General features: G+C 43.8%; 1 protein-coding gene and 1 long non-coding RNA gene across 11 annotated transcripts in view; one reads left to right on the forward strand and one right to left on the reverse strand.

Annotated features, from left to right (window-relative positions):
* The window catches only part of LOC148685059 (uncharacterized), a 45,522-nt gene that overhangs the window by 17,809 nt on the left and 9,484 nt on the right, over nucleotides 1-18,229 (forward strand). For 2 of the 3 annotated variants that reach the window (XR_015950828.1, XR_015950827.1), the window contains exon 4: nucleotides 16,125-16,282. The exons of the other annotated variant lie outside the window; for it this stretch is intronic. This is a non-coding gene — a long non-coding RNA (uncharacterized LOC148685059). Of the gene's footprint in view, nucleotides 1-16,124; nucleotides 16,283-18,229 lie in introns of those variants that run through there. 3 annotated transcript variants of the gene reach the window in all.
* PTPRF (protein tyrosine phosphatase receptor type F) overlaps nucleotides 12,576-18,229 on the reverse strand; it is a 480,822-nt gene continuing 475,168 nt past the window's right edge. For all 8 annotated transcript variants that reach the window (XM_035122098.3, XM_035122099.3, XM_035122095.3 and 5 more), the window contains 5 exons: nucleotides 17,346-17,472; nucleotides 16,300-16,425; nucleotides 15,753-15,907; nucleotides 15,317-15,452; nucleotides 12,576-14,030 (listed from right to left, as the gene is read on the reverse strand). In XM_035122098.3, the coding sequence (XP_034977989.1) occupies nucleotides 13,962-14,030; nucleotides 15,317-15,452; nucleotides 15,753-15,907; nucleotides 16,300-16,425; nucleotides 17,346-17,472 (613 nt within the window). In that variant the 3' untranslated portion in view covers nucleotides 12,576-13,961. The remainder of the gene's footprint in view (nucleotides 14,031-15,316; nucleotides 15,453-15,752; nucleotides 15,908-16,299; nucleotides 16,426-17,345; nucleotides 17,473-18,229) is intronic.

An 18,229-nucleotide genomic window follows, 5' to 3' on the forward strand; every position in this document is an offset into this window, starting at 1 on the left:
CAAAAGCTGATTTTTCATCTGATAAAACCAGGCAAGAGAATTTCCAGCTTTACTTGATAGTCACTTTTTGGTAGGTTTTGCCCCTAAATTGTGGCAAGTTGGGCACAACTTCTACCAAGTCCTTTTTAAAATCTGCATCACCATAAAAAAAATCACCTGCTGCCTTTTAATTCTGCTATTTTTCAGGCTTTCTCTTGTGCACTATCCATAGGCATCTCTGCAGCTACCTTAGTGCTCATGTCAAAAACAATAGTAGTTGCAGGTCTTGTACTTTTAACTTCTTAAGTCAGGAACATTAGGTTTTCCCATTTCAAATTATAATCTGTATGGGCAACTGGGTGGAACAAGAGCTTGAAACTGACCTTCCATTTCCCTTCCTCCACCCCTTTTAGTATCAGAAGAGGAAGTAGATTTGCTTGCAGAACTCCCTCTCCCCCCTTTGCCTCTAAAATATTAGCTTTAGTCTCCAATTTGAGGCATCAGCCATGGAGGAAAATTATAATTCTTAGATTACTTGGGTGAGACCTTCCTTGAAATAGTGTGTCCAGTATAGGTCACTCTGTTTAAGAAAGACTGTTTTTAAATTGGAACAAAATTTAGACAATATTCAGTCTCGCTTCTCAACTGCATGCATTCTATGTTACATGAGAAGCTGGAAATGTTGAGCCTGTTTAGCTGATGAAGTAGGAGTCTGAGAAGCACTGATTAATAGTTAACATGAAAGGTACTAGGACTGAAGCCTCATGATACTTCAACTGTTGCTGAACTTCTAGCTCCCATTAGCTCCAGCCAGCATGACCAGTGGCTAGGGATGATGGAACTGCAATTCAACGTCTTTGGGGACACAGATGCCCCCCTTCCCCCGGTATATGCAGCCTACCAGAGCAGTTTGCAAAAGTTTGAAATGTATGTAGCAATAAAAATACAACAACACAAAAGATGACTGCAAAACAAAAGAGCACTTAAGCCAGATACTGTAAACCCATATCCTAAATCAAATCCAGGCAGATTTTTTTTAAAAAAGCCTTTACCTAGCAATGAAAAGATAACAGAGATAGCAGCGTGAGACAGATTCCAAAGGCAAGATGCTGCAAAATAAAAAAAAATCATAAGCCTGATCACCTTATAATCGTGCAAAAAAAAGCACATCGTGAAGATCTTAGGGGGGGAGCAGGCTTGTTTGGCAGCAGTTAGTCCTTGAGATAGCTAGGCCCTGTAAGCCATTTAGGCATTTGGAAGTTAAAAGCAGCACCATAAATTGGCTCCAGAAACAGACCTGGGAGCTAAGACCGGAGAGCTATGCTGTGGCTAGCTGTGGTTATTCAGGAAACTGTAGTCTGTAGATTCTTAAACACGCTCTATTAGACTTATTTCAGGGCTGAAAACAGGTTGTGAGGATTCCAAGTTGAAGGTGGTTGACCTTAATGAGGGGGGGTCAACAGTAGAAAATGAAAATCTGCTCTCTCTCTACAGGAACTTTGCCTGTAAATATACGTAACAAGAAAGCTTCCAACATACTAGAATAGCTTTCCTACAACTTTTGCAAATACAAAAAAATTGGTTCAAAATAGTGCTTATATAGGAAAATGTATATAGGAAAATGTATCTGGTTGATGATGGCCGCCGAAGCTGATGCAGGGTTTTGAGCTCCAAGACCAAATGCAAGGCAAGTTCTGCTCTGCACCCAACCCCCACCTTTATTTTCACCCTCTTTGTATTCTTTTTTAATTATTTTAACCTTTTAGCCTCTATTAGCTTTATCAGCCTTACTTGCGGTCCTAATTACACTGATTTTTTGCCTATTCCACGGCTCTACTGCAAGGCTGTAAGAAGCTGCAAGAAGCTGGGCGGGGCTGAGCACTCTGCCGGCCAGCGTCAAATGCAAGGCCGAACCAAGCTTAAAGCTTAAAGTCTCTAGCCACCAAACAAATGAGGAGAAACAGCCTAATTTTTAAATTTTGGACTTTTAAATGTTGATGATTAATCGCCAGTGGGATGGTACTGACAAGCAAATCCAAGGCTGTTACATTTGAAGCTAACTGACTCCTGCAAATCACCGTCAGACGGTCCAATTATCATGGTACTTACCAGAAAGAACTGCAAAGATCTGGGAATAAAGCCAGACTTGTCAACCAGCTCCCCAGAAAGCCGAAGGAGGCAGAGCAAAATAACGCAGTACTTTCTTCAAAAGCAGGAGACTAACGAGACTAACGAGCGAATTTTAGACGAGGTGGTTCCCCTCCCCTCTAATGTCATAGACTGGACAATCCATCTTAAAGGGCTCCATCAAAACCTCGAAACCTCGAAAACACCAACAACACAACCAGCCTGGCCCAAGAACTGATTCTGGCAGAAAGATCCTCTATGGCAAATCTGAATGATACAACAACGCAGAGGCCACCTACAGAGGACACACAAGGCCAACAAGTTGCTTCCAAATGTTCTCAAACAAAGGACTGTGACAGCTATCTACAGGACCAGCTCCACCTCTTATGTACGGATATCTCCAACATAAAAAAATACCTCACAATAACAAATGGGTTACTTCTGACCTTAGTGGAAAACTTCACATTTCAAGAGAGAACAACATCAAAGTCAAGCAGTACTGAGCCAATGAACAATCCATCCTTATCTACACCACTAGATATGAACCATCCAGCAACTAGTAAGAAACCACAAAGAAGAAAATTGGCAGTAAAGAAAAAGAAAAGCAAAAATATCAAAACACTAAGGAAACCGAAGATAACTCACCGTACTAGCAAAAAACAACCTACTTCCATCATCCACTACACCTGGCCTAAACAAATCTCCCCGACGAGTCAGCAAAGCGAGAGACAAACAGGGACCTATTATGGTAACCACCCAGTTGGAGAAGGAACCCCCGTCGCAAAGCGCCGAACTCAACATAGTGACAGAAGTAACAACCCAGAGCCCTGGAAAGAACTCCATCTCAACCATGGGTTCTAAAGAGGTCGTGGCCCATAACATTGAGGACGAAACCCCACAGGAAGGGCAGACCTCATCCCAGAAAAAAGACTGGAACCTGACACTAATCCCACAAAAACTTGTTTTTGTCAATTACCCAAAGCCAAGGGGTTTCCACTCGCAGATTGAACGTATAATGCACTTCCTGAACATTTTGAATGAGGTGATGCCAGGAGTAGTGAAGCCATCTGACATAGTCTCTGTTGAGTACCTGTACCACGACGGTTACTCGGTAAGGGCAATGATCACCTTTCGGGATCAAGATTTGGCCAAACTAGTTTATAGATCAAAGTACCTGTCCCTAAAGAAAGGGATAGCAATTCTAAGATTATTTGAAAACAGGATACCCTTGACCCTCCTTCCAGACACCAAGCGTGCCAAGCCGTTGGCAGAGGAGGTCCAGGAAAAGCCCAAAATGGAGAATCGACCCACAAAGGGCTGGCATGAGCATCGTAAACATGAGACTCCAAATCTAAAGGGGAAAGGCATACCTCCACACGATCCGCAATGCCCTGAGAGTGAGGGACGGGCCAATTTCTCTGCAGAAGAAAACATCCTAATAAGCAAATTCTGGTCATTCCCGCCCCCAATTCAAGCAGAAATAATAGAAAGACTAGAAACTTTAAAATCCAGACTGGTGGGGGAAGACCTGCATAAAGACACCAGGCAGGACGACCAAAAATGTAGCGAGATCACCTCTAAAACTACATCTACTCCGGAGCTTAATATAGCAGACAGTCACCCACAAAACCGCCAAATAAACTATGCCACACACACCTCAAAACCCTTATCTAACGAAGAATGGATATCAAGCCTGTATCTGACCCCGAAAGAACTGGGCTCCCCCGCTCCTATCCTAGCACCTCGAATAAAAACGCACCAAGTTGAGCTGGCTATTCCTCCAAGGGTTGGGAATGGCTCTATCTTTATAGATGAACAAGGCTCACTAGACATTATCCACGCGGCAGAATGACGTATGGATCCGTCGAATGGACATACCGACAAAGAAACTAGGAATGTTAACTTGGAGACAGGAGACCATCTATCTATAGCAACAGCATCAGCGCAGAATACCTCCCGACTTCCAAATAAACACCTAGTACCTCTAGCGGCGGCACAAGTAAAAGATGACTCCCCAACTGATTTCCCATACGGCCATGCCAGGGTCGGAGGGACCCCGGAGACTCAAACAAATACTAATTATAAATTGTCCATTGTTACTTGGAACATTGCAGGGTGGGGAACTAAAAGCAAAGACCTGCATTTAATGGAGTTTCTAACATCGCACGATATCATATTTATACAAGAAACCTGGATAACCAGTGAGTTACAGTTGGACAACTACCACACATGTGTAACTAGCGCGACTCCCAGTCAAAGAGGAGGTAGACCGAAAGGTGGCATCGCCCTATTTATCGCAACCCAATTACAGGCGGTTATTACCCAGTTACCCACGTATGCGGACTGGGTGGTCGCGGCAATGTTAGATTTCCGGAGCTTTAAGCTGTTATGCATTAATTTCTACCTACCCGTCCACCGTCTGCACAAACAAGTCAACCAACTGTGGAAAGAGGTGGAAGCCTATGTTGATCAATGTCGAGATCATTACCCGTCAGCCATGATAATTTTAGCAGGAGACTTCAATGCGAGGATTGGCCAGACTGACGTCGACCTTTTTGCACACTTTCATGAATGGCCCCTGGATTTGGAAATACCCCCTCCACTGCTACCCAGGGCCTCCTCGGATAAGAGCTGTAACCTAGGAGGATTAAACCTCACGCATATGGTGCACAGACAAAACCTATTTATACTAAATGGTGCCATACAAGGAGATTATCCAGGCCAATACACCTTTTGGTCAGGTCAAAAACTCTCAGTCATTGATTACTGTATTGTCTCGCCAGAGCTGATCCCCATGATTGCTGAGTTCAGAGTAATAGCAAGATCAGAAAGTGACCATCTTCCAATGGTCCTAAGGTGCGTGCTGCCTTTCAATCAACCATCAACTCAATTCAGATATAGACCGATCTTAACGACAGACGCAGGGCATAAAAAAGCTAAATGGAACGACCAAGTGAGTGCACTTGTTGCAAGCTGGTATAAATCGGCAGAGAGCCAGGTCTTGTCCAGAGCAATACAGGAGGGATGTACAGGAGAGGCGATGAACAATATGAACGTATTTACCCAATACCAAATACTTATTAAAAGACTTCAAGAATTTGTCACAAAAACACACCCTGGTTCCCAAACGTGCAGGATACCTTCTAAAAAGTGGTTTGACCTAGAGTGCATCACCGCTAAAAAGACACTGGTTAAAGCCTTTATCGATCATAAGGAAGATCCCTCAAATAATAAAAGGCCATGTATGATGGACGCCAAAAAAAGTTACAAAAAACTACTGGTTAAGAAAAAACGACTTGCAATTAAGCAACATTGGCAGCAATTAATTGAAGCTACTAAATTAAAAAATCCATCAATATTTTGGAAATTAGTCGTGGGCCATCCAACGGATGAGCACTCACCGCTATCCTGTTGTATATCAGTGACAGCCTGGCAATCTCATTTTCACGCTCTGTATGGGGAAGCTATTAATACAACCCATTCACTAGATATACCAGACGACCATCTACAGCCATGGCCACCGGTGTCACCCCAGGAAATACATACACTGATAGGTATGCTGAAGAATGGGAAAGCTCCAGGTAATGACTTCCTCCCAACGGATCTTTTTAAAATTGATCCTGACTGGTGGGCTCCTGTATTAGCTGCTCTTTTTACCTTTATAGATAGAACAACTCAGATTCCCGATGACTGGGGGCTCTCAATTATCATTCCTATCTATAAAAAAGGACCTAGGGATGATCCCGCCAATTATAGACCTATAAGCCTTTTAAACACCATCAGTAAACTTTACGCCAGATACCTGAGTGGAAAATTGTGCGATTGGATGGAAAAGGAGAGCATATTAGACGATGCACAGGCTGGATTTAGACAGAATAGATCAACCTTAGACCACTGCCTGACCCTGCAACACCTTGTCGAAAAATACTCCACGCAGCATAACCCTCAGCTCTTTGCAGCTTTCGTTGACTTCAAAGCGGCCTTTGACTCCATCCTAAGAAGCAGACTCTGGGACAAGCTCAGCATCCTATCAATAGATCGACGCCTGCTCCTATTAATATACAAGCTATATAGCAATACACGATTACAAGTAAGATGCAACCGGGAGGGGCAGCTCTCTAATACCATCAGATCATATAAGGGAGTTAAACAAGGGTGTATTCTGGCCCCTCATTTGTTTAACATCTACATAAACCCGTTAATTGCGCATCTGCAAGGAGCAGACATTCACGCCCCAAAACTGGTGGACCAAAGGATACCCATTCTGTTGTATGCAGACGATGCGGTCATCCTCTCCCAAACGCGGATAGGCCTTCAGAGAGCACTTACCAAACTCACTCAGTACTGCAGAGAGGAACATCTAATTGTGAATTACCAAAAAACCAAAATTATGGTTTTTTCCAATAAAAGGAAAATATATAATTGGTACATTGACAAGCAAATCATCGAACAGGTACCTTGCTTTAAATACCTGGGTGTTGTTTTTCAAACCTCTGGGAGGAAAAAGGCCCATGTCAAATATATTTCGTCAATTGCGCGAAGAAGCTCGTCAGCAATTGTAAGCTTCTATGGAACAAAGGGAGGGAATTATATTCCAGCTGCTCTTAAACTATTTGTGGCTAAACCATTAGCCCAATTACTATATGGTGCACCACTTATGCCTACTGCCAACCTGGACACATATGAAAAAATACAATCAGGGTTCCTAAGAACAATTTCCCAAACACCCAAATGTGTGCCGAACGCAGCGCTCCGCCTGGAAACAGGCCTGCATAGAGTTGAAGCAAAGGTATGGCAATCTGCCTTTTACCTGTGGCTAAGACTTAACATGACACCAACTGGCCTTCTCCCTCTGATAAACAGTGACAAATTCCAATCAAGTTGGGAGAAGAGCATCCTTAGGCAGCTGGCCCGATACGGACTCTCAGCAGGGCATCTCCTAAGTCTGGAAATGGAGAGGGCGAAAAATTTAATCAAGGAAAGAATCACCGACAACGAATTACAAAATGATTTTACCAGACTTGCTACAAACTATCAACACCTATATGACCATCGAAAGATTTACTTGGCAAATTACCTTAAGTCGGTAGATAATCCTAAACATCGCTGGGCGTTCTCTAGGGCCCGCTTCAACGCTCTCCCCTCAGCGCTGTTAGCTGGTAGGTATAACAGGACCCCCTTTGATCAAAGATTATGCCCATGTAACAACAAAGAGATTGAAACAATTGGGCACGTCCTGCTACACTGTCCATTATACCAAGAGAAGAGAAAAGAGCTAATTGAACCGCTCCTAGCCAAACTGCCCGGCCGATCAGGAGAAGCTTATACCAACTACCTGCTAGCTGATACAGATATAGAGACCACTAGGGCTGTAGCTAAATACTGCTACTTGGCAACAAGAATAAGACATGCCATGACGAAAGCAACCACCCAAGATAAACTTCCTAGTTAACTCATAGCAGATGGAGAGATGACAGAGGCTCAGTTTTATAACAGCCATGTAATATGTTATAAAATTTTAAAATTGTGTAGTGCCCAATAATATTATACTGTATGAACTGAATTTTAATTTTAATTTTAATTTTAATGTATGAACTGAATCATTCTTTTGCTGGTCTTTGACCGTATTAAAGTTTACTACTATCCGCTTTATCGGGAGCATCAGTCAAGCTATGTGTGGCTTGGGTCATTTTCTTGAGATTTGCATGGCTTTACTAGAAATTTCCGAAACTGTGCAAAGCACGTTGTTGCCCCCACCTCTAGTGCTGTTTCCGGATCTTTTAAGTGGGCTGATGCATGTATGAAGGATTTACTTAGTAATTCAACTACGGTAAGTTTTACTTGGAGAAGACCCATGAAAATTTATGAACATGACTTAAGTTAGGTCCATTAATTTCAGGAGGTCTGCTCTGAGTAAAACTTCATTGAACAACACCTATGGCTTTTAAATACATGCCCATAAAACAGCTTCCTAGATCTTTGACAGTGGAATCTGGAGGGAAAGGGAGTGTTAAGTTTGTTTCTCAGGCACCTGTATTACCCCATGAATAATTTTGCACTTTAGTTTCCAAAAAACCATTTAAGTAAGGTTTGTTTCCTTTATTTCAACGTGGATGCTATTCTCTTTCTGTCTGATAGCAAGAGGCAGACAGTGTATTAGTGTTGTGGGAGGGAAGGCGAAAGAGACCTCCCCTATCCAAACCCTTTTGTGTCCTGAAAACTTTTGCACAGGTTCTGTAGCTGCAGTTTTCGGTGTAGCTGCCTTACAACAACTTGCTGTGTGGAGCGGCAGTAACTTTTCCTACTGCCCCACACTTTCTGAGAATACCTACTGTTTGCATAAATGTAGGATGTGCATAGGGTTGTGTGCATGTCTAGAACAATATTAAGATTAAGATAAAGTTTAACATGTAAACATGGGGCCAAAATGCATATTTTTCAAGCTGTTAAGTGATGTTTTGGACAGTAATTCCCTATTTTCTTTTTTAAATTAAGGGTCTGTAAATTTAGCTTTTTTGGGGGGGAGATTGTGGTGGCAGCAGCAGCAGGGAGATAAGAGCGAGGCTCACTTGGGTGATGACTATGTGGGTGGGCAGGCAGCGCAGCCCTGCTTGGCTTTGGTGGAGGGGTGCACTGGCAGCGTTGGTGGCTTGCTGGCCCCGGGTGCCAACAACTCATGCCACTGGTATGATGTGGGATGTAATTCAGTGGGAGTTGTCAAGTACAACATTACCTGTTTTGTTAGAGTGGTCATGCAGGGGACGTTGGTCCAGCCAGTCGAACTTCTTGTTCCTCTTAGCCTGGAGCATCCTTCCTTGCCTGTGACTTGTAGGTGGGCGTGACCTTTCCAGACCTGGTAAAAGACGAAGTCACGCAGCCACCTTTGGCAGGTTCTGAGCAGGAGGGACCCAGCAGTATTGTCTGCAGGGCGCCTAGGGAGCCCCCCCTCCCCTTCCCCGCAGCCCAGAGCCCAACGCCCCTGTGACAGAGCCGCTGCCGCCCCCCATCCCCGCTGAGGACTCGCCCTGCTCCCCGCGCAGCCCACCACCCAGCCCCCTTTGTCTCCCTCGCACTGCTGGCTCTGCTGCCCGCCCACTCTACTGTGAGCTGCTGGCAGGAGCAGCAGTGCTGCTGCCACCGCTGGGGGAAAGAGCGCCCGCCGCTGCTGAGGAGGAGGAGGGAATGAGAGACCCAGCCAGGCATTGAAGAATTGAGAGATAAAGTACAGAACTACATAATTTTGTTTCCGTATAATTCACACCGCTGCAAATATGTTGGATCCAGGATTCAAAGGCAGAAATAAACTATGTTCCAACTTCCTGTCAATAACCTTGGCAGTTTAAGAAAAGCCCGGAAAACACTGAAAAAAATATTAAGTGACATTGGTTTGGAATACTGTAAATAGGATATAGAAGATTTTAAGCAGTTTGGACCCAATGACTTCTATCTGAAAAGCACTATATGGGAAGATGTTGGATTGTGGGATCCTTCACTTACAAAAAAATCAGGACTATTGGACAAAACCCTTTTGCTGCAGTGCATGTCCATTTTCCTCAGAGTTCTTTGAGGAAAGTCACTTCCAGAATGTTCATAGTGAAGACTTTAAAAACAGGATCCTTCTCAATTGTCCCTACTGTACTTTCAATGCAGACAAAAATACTTTGGAAACGCTTATTAAAATAATTCATGCTCCAAATGCCAATACACCAAATGGAGGCATCAGCACTTTTAAAGAAAGAAAAAAGAAACGCAGCCACCTCCCCTCTCTTTGATCTTCTTTTTTGTCCTGCAAACTTCCTGATTCACCTGGACTTTACTGTTGGCTGCCAGCCAGCAGTCTCCCCAGGTTATTTCCCATATGGGGTAAACCTGTTTGTACATATTTGTAGCAGGGATGCGTGTGGCGCTGTGGGTTAAACCACAGAGCCTAGGGCTTGCCGATCAGAAGGTCGGCGGTTCAAATCTCCACAACGGGGTGAGCTCCCATTGTTCAGTCCCAGCTCCTGCCAACTAGCAGTTCGAAAGCATGTCAAAGTGCAAGTAGATAAATAGGGACCGCTGCGGCGGGAAGGTAAACGGCATTTCTGTGCGCCGCTCTGATTTACCAGAAGCGGCTTAGTCATGCTGGCCACATGACCTGGAAGCTGCACACCGGCTTCCTCGGCCAGTAGAGCGAGATGAGCGCCGCAACCCCAGAGTTGTCCACGACTGGACCTACCGTGCTTCCCCTATTTTAATACGTAGTCATAATGTAAGTCATCGCAGGATTTTAAGCATTTAGGAAATAAAAGCCATACCCCGAAAATAAGCCATACCTCCACGGAGCGAGACTGCGGAGCGCCCCAGCCAGCCAGCGAGACCCAGCACGCTGGCCGCGGCAGGAGGAGGAGGAGGCTTGCCAGGTCAGCACCCAGCAGCACGCACAAAGCGCCTCTGGCAGCCAGCAGCAGTAATGCTCCCAGAGACTCGGGGCGCTCTGTGCACGCTGCTGGGTGACGACCTGGCAAGCCTTCCCCTCCCCCTGCCGGCTTCCAGAGGCTCGGGGCGCTTTGCGCGTGCTGCTGGGTGCTGACCTGGCAAGCCTCCTCCTTCTCCTGCCTGATTGTGAGTAAAACTACTTTTTGCTACTTATGAATAAGACTCTGGTGTCTTTATTCTTTTAGGAGGGATCGAAAAGGCCTTACCAGGAATAACAGAACATATCAATCTGGGCAAACCAGATTGAATTGTTTATTGTCTTAAGAGGCTCACACGAGTCTGCAAAGAGTTTTCTGCTGCATAAAGGGGGAATGTGCTAAGTGAAGAAACTTGCTAGCACAAGTTAGGAAGGATATTAATAATCAATATATCCTCTCCTGCCACCCTCAACATTACCACATATGACACATGTAGTGTATGACAAACAGCAGCACTTCCATACTATCCTATCAAGAACGCCGTATTCTATTGATACATCATGTAAGTGCTATTGTTTCAGCATCCAAATTGTCCATGTGGAAATGATTCATGGCATACCCCTCTTCTACTGAAAGGTGAACAGTTTCAGCCATTCCTCCTTTTTCTTGTCTGTGTGAGCAGCCAAGCAAGAGTATTTCACTTTCACAGAATTTTGTTTGAGTTCTGCTTTCCACTACAAGGACAAGTAGGATTCACTCCCACAGAGTTGTGGTCTTTTGGAGCTCCTGCCAGGATAACTACAGGTTTATCTGCTAACTGGCAAATAAAACAAGACAGCAAAACGAGCATGTAGGAAACCCGATTATTCAAATTTATTAACATCAAGAATTATGCAATGATGCTGTAGATTTTTATTAACAAATAGAAAACAGACTGTATACAACAGTGATCCCTACAGCACTATGCTTTCACAAGGTAAAAATGAATGTTCTCTCCAACATCACCAACCCAGGATTGTTGATTTCAATGTAATTCGGATACATTGGATAATACAGTTAGAGACCTTTCCACCACCTTTATTTATAGAACTATGCACCTGGGAGAAGGCTGTAATCTCCCTGCCTTTAGTGCAAGTGAGAGAGAATAAGGAGTATTAATATATAGTACTGTTAAATTAAGTCCAGTAGTCTTGCCACATTGGTTAATTAGACCATCCTGTGAAAAATACCAAAAAAAGAGGCAACACGTCGACCAATTCCAACGGGCGAAATATAACTGTTTTTATCTTTATAAACTATAACAACATGCGAGACAGTGATCCAAGGTAATCATACTGTTTTTGTCTTAATAATTTTACATAATCATGTTTAGTGTTCACCTTCCTCCTGTTATAAAATGTGTCCAAAAACGGAAATAATTTTTCTCAAAAACAACATCCAGTAAGTATACAAATATACCGTTGGATGAGGCACGAGCTATCATCAGTAATTTATTACAGGCTCGACCTGACCCCCATCCTCCCACTGATTTTCTGTTAGACATTTCAGTACATGCCAAACAAAAGAGGTGGTATATTTAATTAGATGCCCATGTAATTTATTTTATATAGGGTCAACAATCCGGTCTGTGGGAACACGTATCAGTGAACACCGATCCCACATTAGGAATGCGGTTCGGGAAGCACCCCTGGTTGAGCATTTTTTAGCTAACAATCATGGGTTAATAGGAAGAAGGTGAACCCTAAACAGGATTATGTAAAATTATTAAGACAAAAAGAATCACAATTTATTTTTATGTTCAAAACGCTTCATCCAGAAGGATTGAACTCTGAGTTAGATTTGAATTGTTTCATCTAATTATATTACTTTCAGGATCTTGAGGTTGCATGTAACTTTAAAATTTCAATATCCTTGATTAACTAGGGTGTTACCTGTGGTGGAACTGTATATTAAGCTTTCTTTTTCCTGCTTCAGGCAGCAGGGGTTACATATGTGTATGACCCCTGTTCCGCAGATTGTATACAAACACTAAGGTATGTTTTATTTTTGTAATTTTCTGTATTTTTTCAATGTTAAGATATTATGGACTGTATAGACTCGTGTTCATGCTGGCCATTGGCCTTAATATAATGTATGACATAATTAATGATATATATTTATTTATTTTTTGTAGTTAAAAAACTGAAGAAGATCAAACTGAAACAGTATGATTACCTTGGATCACTGTCTTGCATGTCGTTATAGTTTATAAAGATAAAAACAGTTATATTTCGCCTGTTGGAATTGGTCGACGTGTTGCCTCTTTTTTTGGTATTTTGACTCAAGTCTGCAACACGGGTTGTTTCATTAATAGTGAAAAATACAGCATTCTAATGACTTTTAAATGTGGTACAGGATAGCAGAAATTATAGCTACACTCAGCCTCTGAGAACTGAATTCCTTACCTGAATAATCCCACCCCTCCCTCCCTAATAGCCAAGGCACCCCCATGCCGGGGTTGTTTGTGCAGGAAGGCTTGTCTTCCCAGAGTTGTGCTCTTTCACCTTGGAAGGTGCTCCAATGCACTTGGTTGGCCACAGTTGCCTAGGCAACAGCACCTCAGGATGCTACTGGCACAGAAAGGACTAAATAAATGTGTCGGTCAGGTCCCTTTTGGGAACTTTTTTTTGTGCGGCAAGGATGCCACATTTCCCCCCCATCTTAACAAGAGAATCCCAAGCAGTGGGTCTCTCCCTCAAATGGAAAGTTCATAAGGGATCTGCTGACAAATATGAGGTCACTGGACACATGTCAATAGGACCAAGCATCTAATAGCTGCTGGAGTCCCACCTGACAGACAGGCTTATGAATAAAAGGCTTTAGAAATAAGCATTAAGTTGGCTCCAGCTCTGTGAAATTGAATATTCTACAAAGGACTGAAGAGGGAGTGGAAGGGTCCCAGAGCTGTGAGCCAGCCACTAATATTAACCGGGGCTGCCCGAAAATGGGCAGCACCACCTTGATTGAGACAACAAAAGAGTAAGGGCGGGGGAAGCAAAAGGAAATTCAAACCCCACCACCTCCATTCTCCTGTTTTGCTTGGGCAAAACATTAAGACTTGCAAAAGAATTTATAAAAGAAAAGATATAAAAGACTAAGTTTAACTATTTTACATATATAAAAGATCCCATTCCATCCACCCAGTGACTCTCACCATGAAATGCTGTCAAGGGGAGGAGGAGGAGTGGGGGCATTAACAGAAATTCATCTGGAAATTGGAAACGCTAGAAGCTGGTCCCACCTTTGGCGCTGTGGCAATGAACCCAAATACTGTGGTCAGAACTGGTTGGTCATGGGGAGGCTTGATGCTGCAACAACAGCAGCAGCATCTGCACAGAAGGACTAACAAATGGGCGGCTGGCTGGGGAGAACCCGTCTCTGCTCTTGGACATTCCCGCTGCAACTGGCTGAAAGCGCTAGTTACGTTGCATAGTGATCGAAGCTGCCAAGGTACTCCAGTGCAGCCCTGTAGCACAGCTGATACTGGTCCTGGAGAAGAAGGAAGAGAATGGGATAAGCAAAAAGCCTCTAAGGGACACCACCACTTCTATCACATCATGGTGCAAATACCTGCAAGCGGACTGTGTTTTGCAGCTCTCCACCACCACCTCACTCTAAAAGAGGCAACTGGCCAGCACCAAGCCTTGCATCTGATGTAAAGAGGGGCCTTTTTGCTCAGATTCACCATGTTACCCAGTTCAAAGTACTAAACAGTAAGCCTAGATTGGGAGTGAAGTTCCAGTTAAACTGCAGGTGGGAGAGCAGCTAGCTGACTGTATGGGAAACCCAAGTATTGAATTTTTAGCAATGTAATTTACTCTCATGGTGCACTAGTAAAATATGTCCTATATAAAAGGGAGGATGAATTATGGATTTCTGCTCTCCGTCTCACAACCCATCCAACCACTGGTTCTGATACCCTTGCACTGCACAAAGAACAGCACAGAATCAAAGGTCACATTGATCAGCTGAAAGAGAGGCCAACCCAAGCTGCCATCAAGTTAGACCAGAAAATAGCATGGGATCTAACCAGAGGATAGCCACTGGCCATGTGTAATCCTTTGCAAATGCTTGCTGGCACTGTTCTTTTGCACAGTATAACAATGACTACTGATGTGGCTTCAACAGTCTTGACCGATCCAGCTGTGTAGATAGTAGATACTGGTTGTGCCAGTTATAGCTTAGCCTTAGCGTAATGCTGGTGGCCAACAAAAGAGGTTTAAAGACTGTCTCAAGGCAAATCTTAAAAAATGTAGTATAAACCACAAAAATTGGGAAACACTTGCCTGCAAGCACTCCAATTGGAGAACAGCCTTTACCAAAGGTGTCATGGGCTTTGAAAACACATGAACTCAAGACGCAAGGGAGAAACGTACTAAGAGGAAGGCACGCTTGGCAAATCCACACTGTGATCAACTCCTGCCCAGAAACCAATGTCCCCACTGTGGAAGGACGTGTGGATCCAGAATTGGCCTCCGCAGTCACTTACGGACTGATCGTTAAAACTGTGTTTGTGGAAGACAATCTTACTTGGCTACGAGTGATTGCCAAAGGAGAAGAAGATTGTATATACCCTATATATCTCATAGAACACATCAACATGGGAATGGGGACAAGATTGGTGGCTGCTTGATGTGATTTATATGGAATATGCCTACTTACAGAGAAAGTTTCATCCCTTTTCCATACTGAAAGCAAGTGAAAGCAAAGTTTTGGTACTAAATGCTTGCCCCACCCCAGTCCTCTGTGCAGCAAACATGTGGCTGGTGGTTTACCTCTGTTTGCACCATGGCTGGTCGTTGTGTCCTCAAGGTCTTCACAGTCTGGAACATGTCAACTACGCCCTCATAGCGCATACGCTCCAGTACAATGCTTAATGTGATGAACACCCCTGTGCGTCCGACCCCCGCACTGCACATAAGGAAGAGAGAAAGTGACTCAGTGAAAGGGAACTGAAGCATCAAAAGATCACAACCAGAAGCGCTCCCCAAAGCTAAAATATCTATCCGCAAGTGCCATAATGTTTTTGTGTGCTCAAAACTACAAAGCAGAGATTTCCCCTGCCTTTTATCAAGGAAATGGTTTCTATACCTAGAAAGGTGAGGCCATCTCTGCAGTACTAATCTAGCTTTCCCTGATGACCCCAGCCTCCTCACCACTGGCACACAGCACCTAGCCAGTTTCCATGGACAAGCAAGCAGCAGAACTTACCTGCAGTGTACAGTGATGGGCCCATCCTGGCCAAACTGCTCCTTGGTTTTATGAACTTGCCCAATGAAGTCAATGAACCCCTCTCCAGTTTTTGGTACGCCCTGCTCAGGCCAGTCAGTGAACTGGAACTGCCGGATGGTTCTTGACTGTCCATCCTAGTTGTGGTGAAAGGGAGATATAGTCACTGCATCTTCTCAAAACACATGGCAGCCTTCATGCTCAGGCCTTTCCTACTGGTGCCTGAAAAGCCTTGAGGAGGGGAGGCCCAGCCGACCTAAGCAGATTTCCTTTGCCCCTTAGGGACTATTTTGTTTTATATAGCAGGGTGTAGTAGATATAAATACAATTGAAATCCATGCTTCTGCTTTCCAGCTGTCTCAGCCACTTGACACACAGTAACACCAATGCAGAGGGTGATAAAGCAATGGACAAACAGATGCACGATGAAGATGAAGATGAAGCCCTTCTGTGCTGTGCTACTTGAAATTTCTGAGCAGTAATGGGAAATAAATATTGGGGAATTCAGGGTAGGCTGTGTGGTACTTACTCTGGCATCAGTGACCTTGAACTCACGCAGAATGTACTGGGGCATGTTGTATTCAGCCATGGGATCCACCACAAAGTACTGGTACCGAGCAGAACGCTCTGCTGGCCAGTACTGGTGGCATTTCTCCTGAAAAGCAAAGGAAGAGTCAGATTTGTTACAGTCAAAATGTGTGATGTGACTGAAACTTGATTATTTTAGAGTGGGGTGCCTTTTGACATCTTGTCCTGTTGGGTAGTACAATACCCACAACTCCATGCTCTAATATGCACAGCAAGACACTGATCTGTTTCCTCCCTCCTGCTATGATGTGATTGATTAGGCTCCCCTTGCTCCTGCACACCTCCATTTCCCATGACTTTTCTGATTAGCAATCAGCTTGCTCTTCCAAGCCAAGTTACTAGGTAGAAAACCTCAGTTCTAGCTCAAATGCCCCTTTTTTCTGGCTCTGGGCAAAGCAAGAAACCTGAAGCTGATAGCTCCTCTTAAAGTTTGAGCGGGCCAGGGGGATCAAGTACATTGATGGTTGCAGAGGACACTTGTTCACCAACTGGGTCCCAGCAGACCTAGTCAGCCATGTAGCTGGAGATGAAAGACTCCTGCAGATTACGTCCTTATTGAGCATACATTCTGATTTATTTAAATAAAGCTGACAAGGAGGTTATACAACGTTCACTGTTTATTCAGCAATCACCTGATTTGTTTGTGGGGAGGTTATATGACTTCATGTCAATTCAGTTGTTATATTTCTGGTGCATTTTCCCATCACCGCAAAAAAGTCAATTTTGTTGTTATGCAAGAGCTTTAATTCACTTCAATAGCACAAATCTATATTTACTCGTATGCAACTGAATCCCTCCCACAAAACAGTTACAGTCTGAAGACTTCAGTGCAATGAGCTTCACCTTTAGCAGTGACTGCAGTCGCCTCTAGCATTAGGAGAATGAAAGCAAAATATTTGCTCCCAAGACTGGGCCGTACACCTGGAATCTCACTGGAGAAACAGCCCCAGAATAGACTTCACTTGGTAGCTGAGGGTGCTAGCTTACCCGCCCCATCTCTCGCAATTTGGTCAGCATCACCACAATAGTAGAGTTGTGCTCCCACAGCATCCGCCAGAAATCCTCTGTAGTTTCAGCAAGGGGTCCCTGTGTGGCGATGTAGGCCTTTTGCTGCCTGCAAGGTATCAAACATTTCAGAGTGGTAGATGATTGGTACTTCTGGGATGGAAAGGAGATGCTTAGCAATTAGGTCTAGAGAACTAGATAAAGGGCTTGCTGGGGGAGGAGAGGACTTGTACCACACATCTGAATCTCTGATAGCATCTAGCCGCTTCTTTCTGCAGTCCTTGCCCACAACCACCTGTTCCACTATGAGATCAATAGGGCTATCTGAGGTCCCTTGATGAAAGCAGAGTATTAACCCAAAGGCACTAAGAAGTTAGCAAAAGTTACTCAATGTAAGATGAGGCATATTATAATGCTATTACACCAGTTGGATCTTCTAAAATGCCCATGTGGGGTGAAATATAATACCAGATATAATACAACAATTATAAGCTTTTTGTAAAATTGTGTGAGTTCCTTTGAGGTGTGCAGGAAACACTGGTATAGGATGTGCGTTGTACATGACCCCCCCAAAGGGTGGAATTTCTGCCACTGCAAAACTCTAGCTACATTGCTAGAAATTAGACAGCAGTGAGCAAATAAATACACATATCTCCATATCTGCTACCAGTGAAGACAGTGATTCCTGTTTCCACAATTATATGTAGGAAAATAAGTCAGAAAATTGAAAAGAAAATCTGTGCCATCTGTATTCTACCACTATGGGGCACTACAGATCCTTGAATGTAGTCTTAGGCTCTCATCCTTATCCAGTCTCATTTAATCTCTCCACTGGTGCTAAAAATTAATGAATCTGTTGTAGGACA

Source organism: Zootoca vivipara, chromosome 7, assembly GCF_965207765.1.
Source record: "Zootoca vivipara chromosome 7, rZooViv2.hap1.1, whole genome shotgun sequence".
NCBI classification, from domain to species: Eukaryota; Metazoa; Chordata; class Lepidosauria; order Squamata; family Lacertidae; genus Zootoca; species Zootoca vivipara.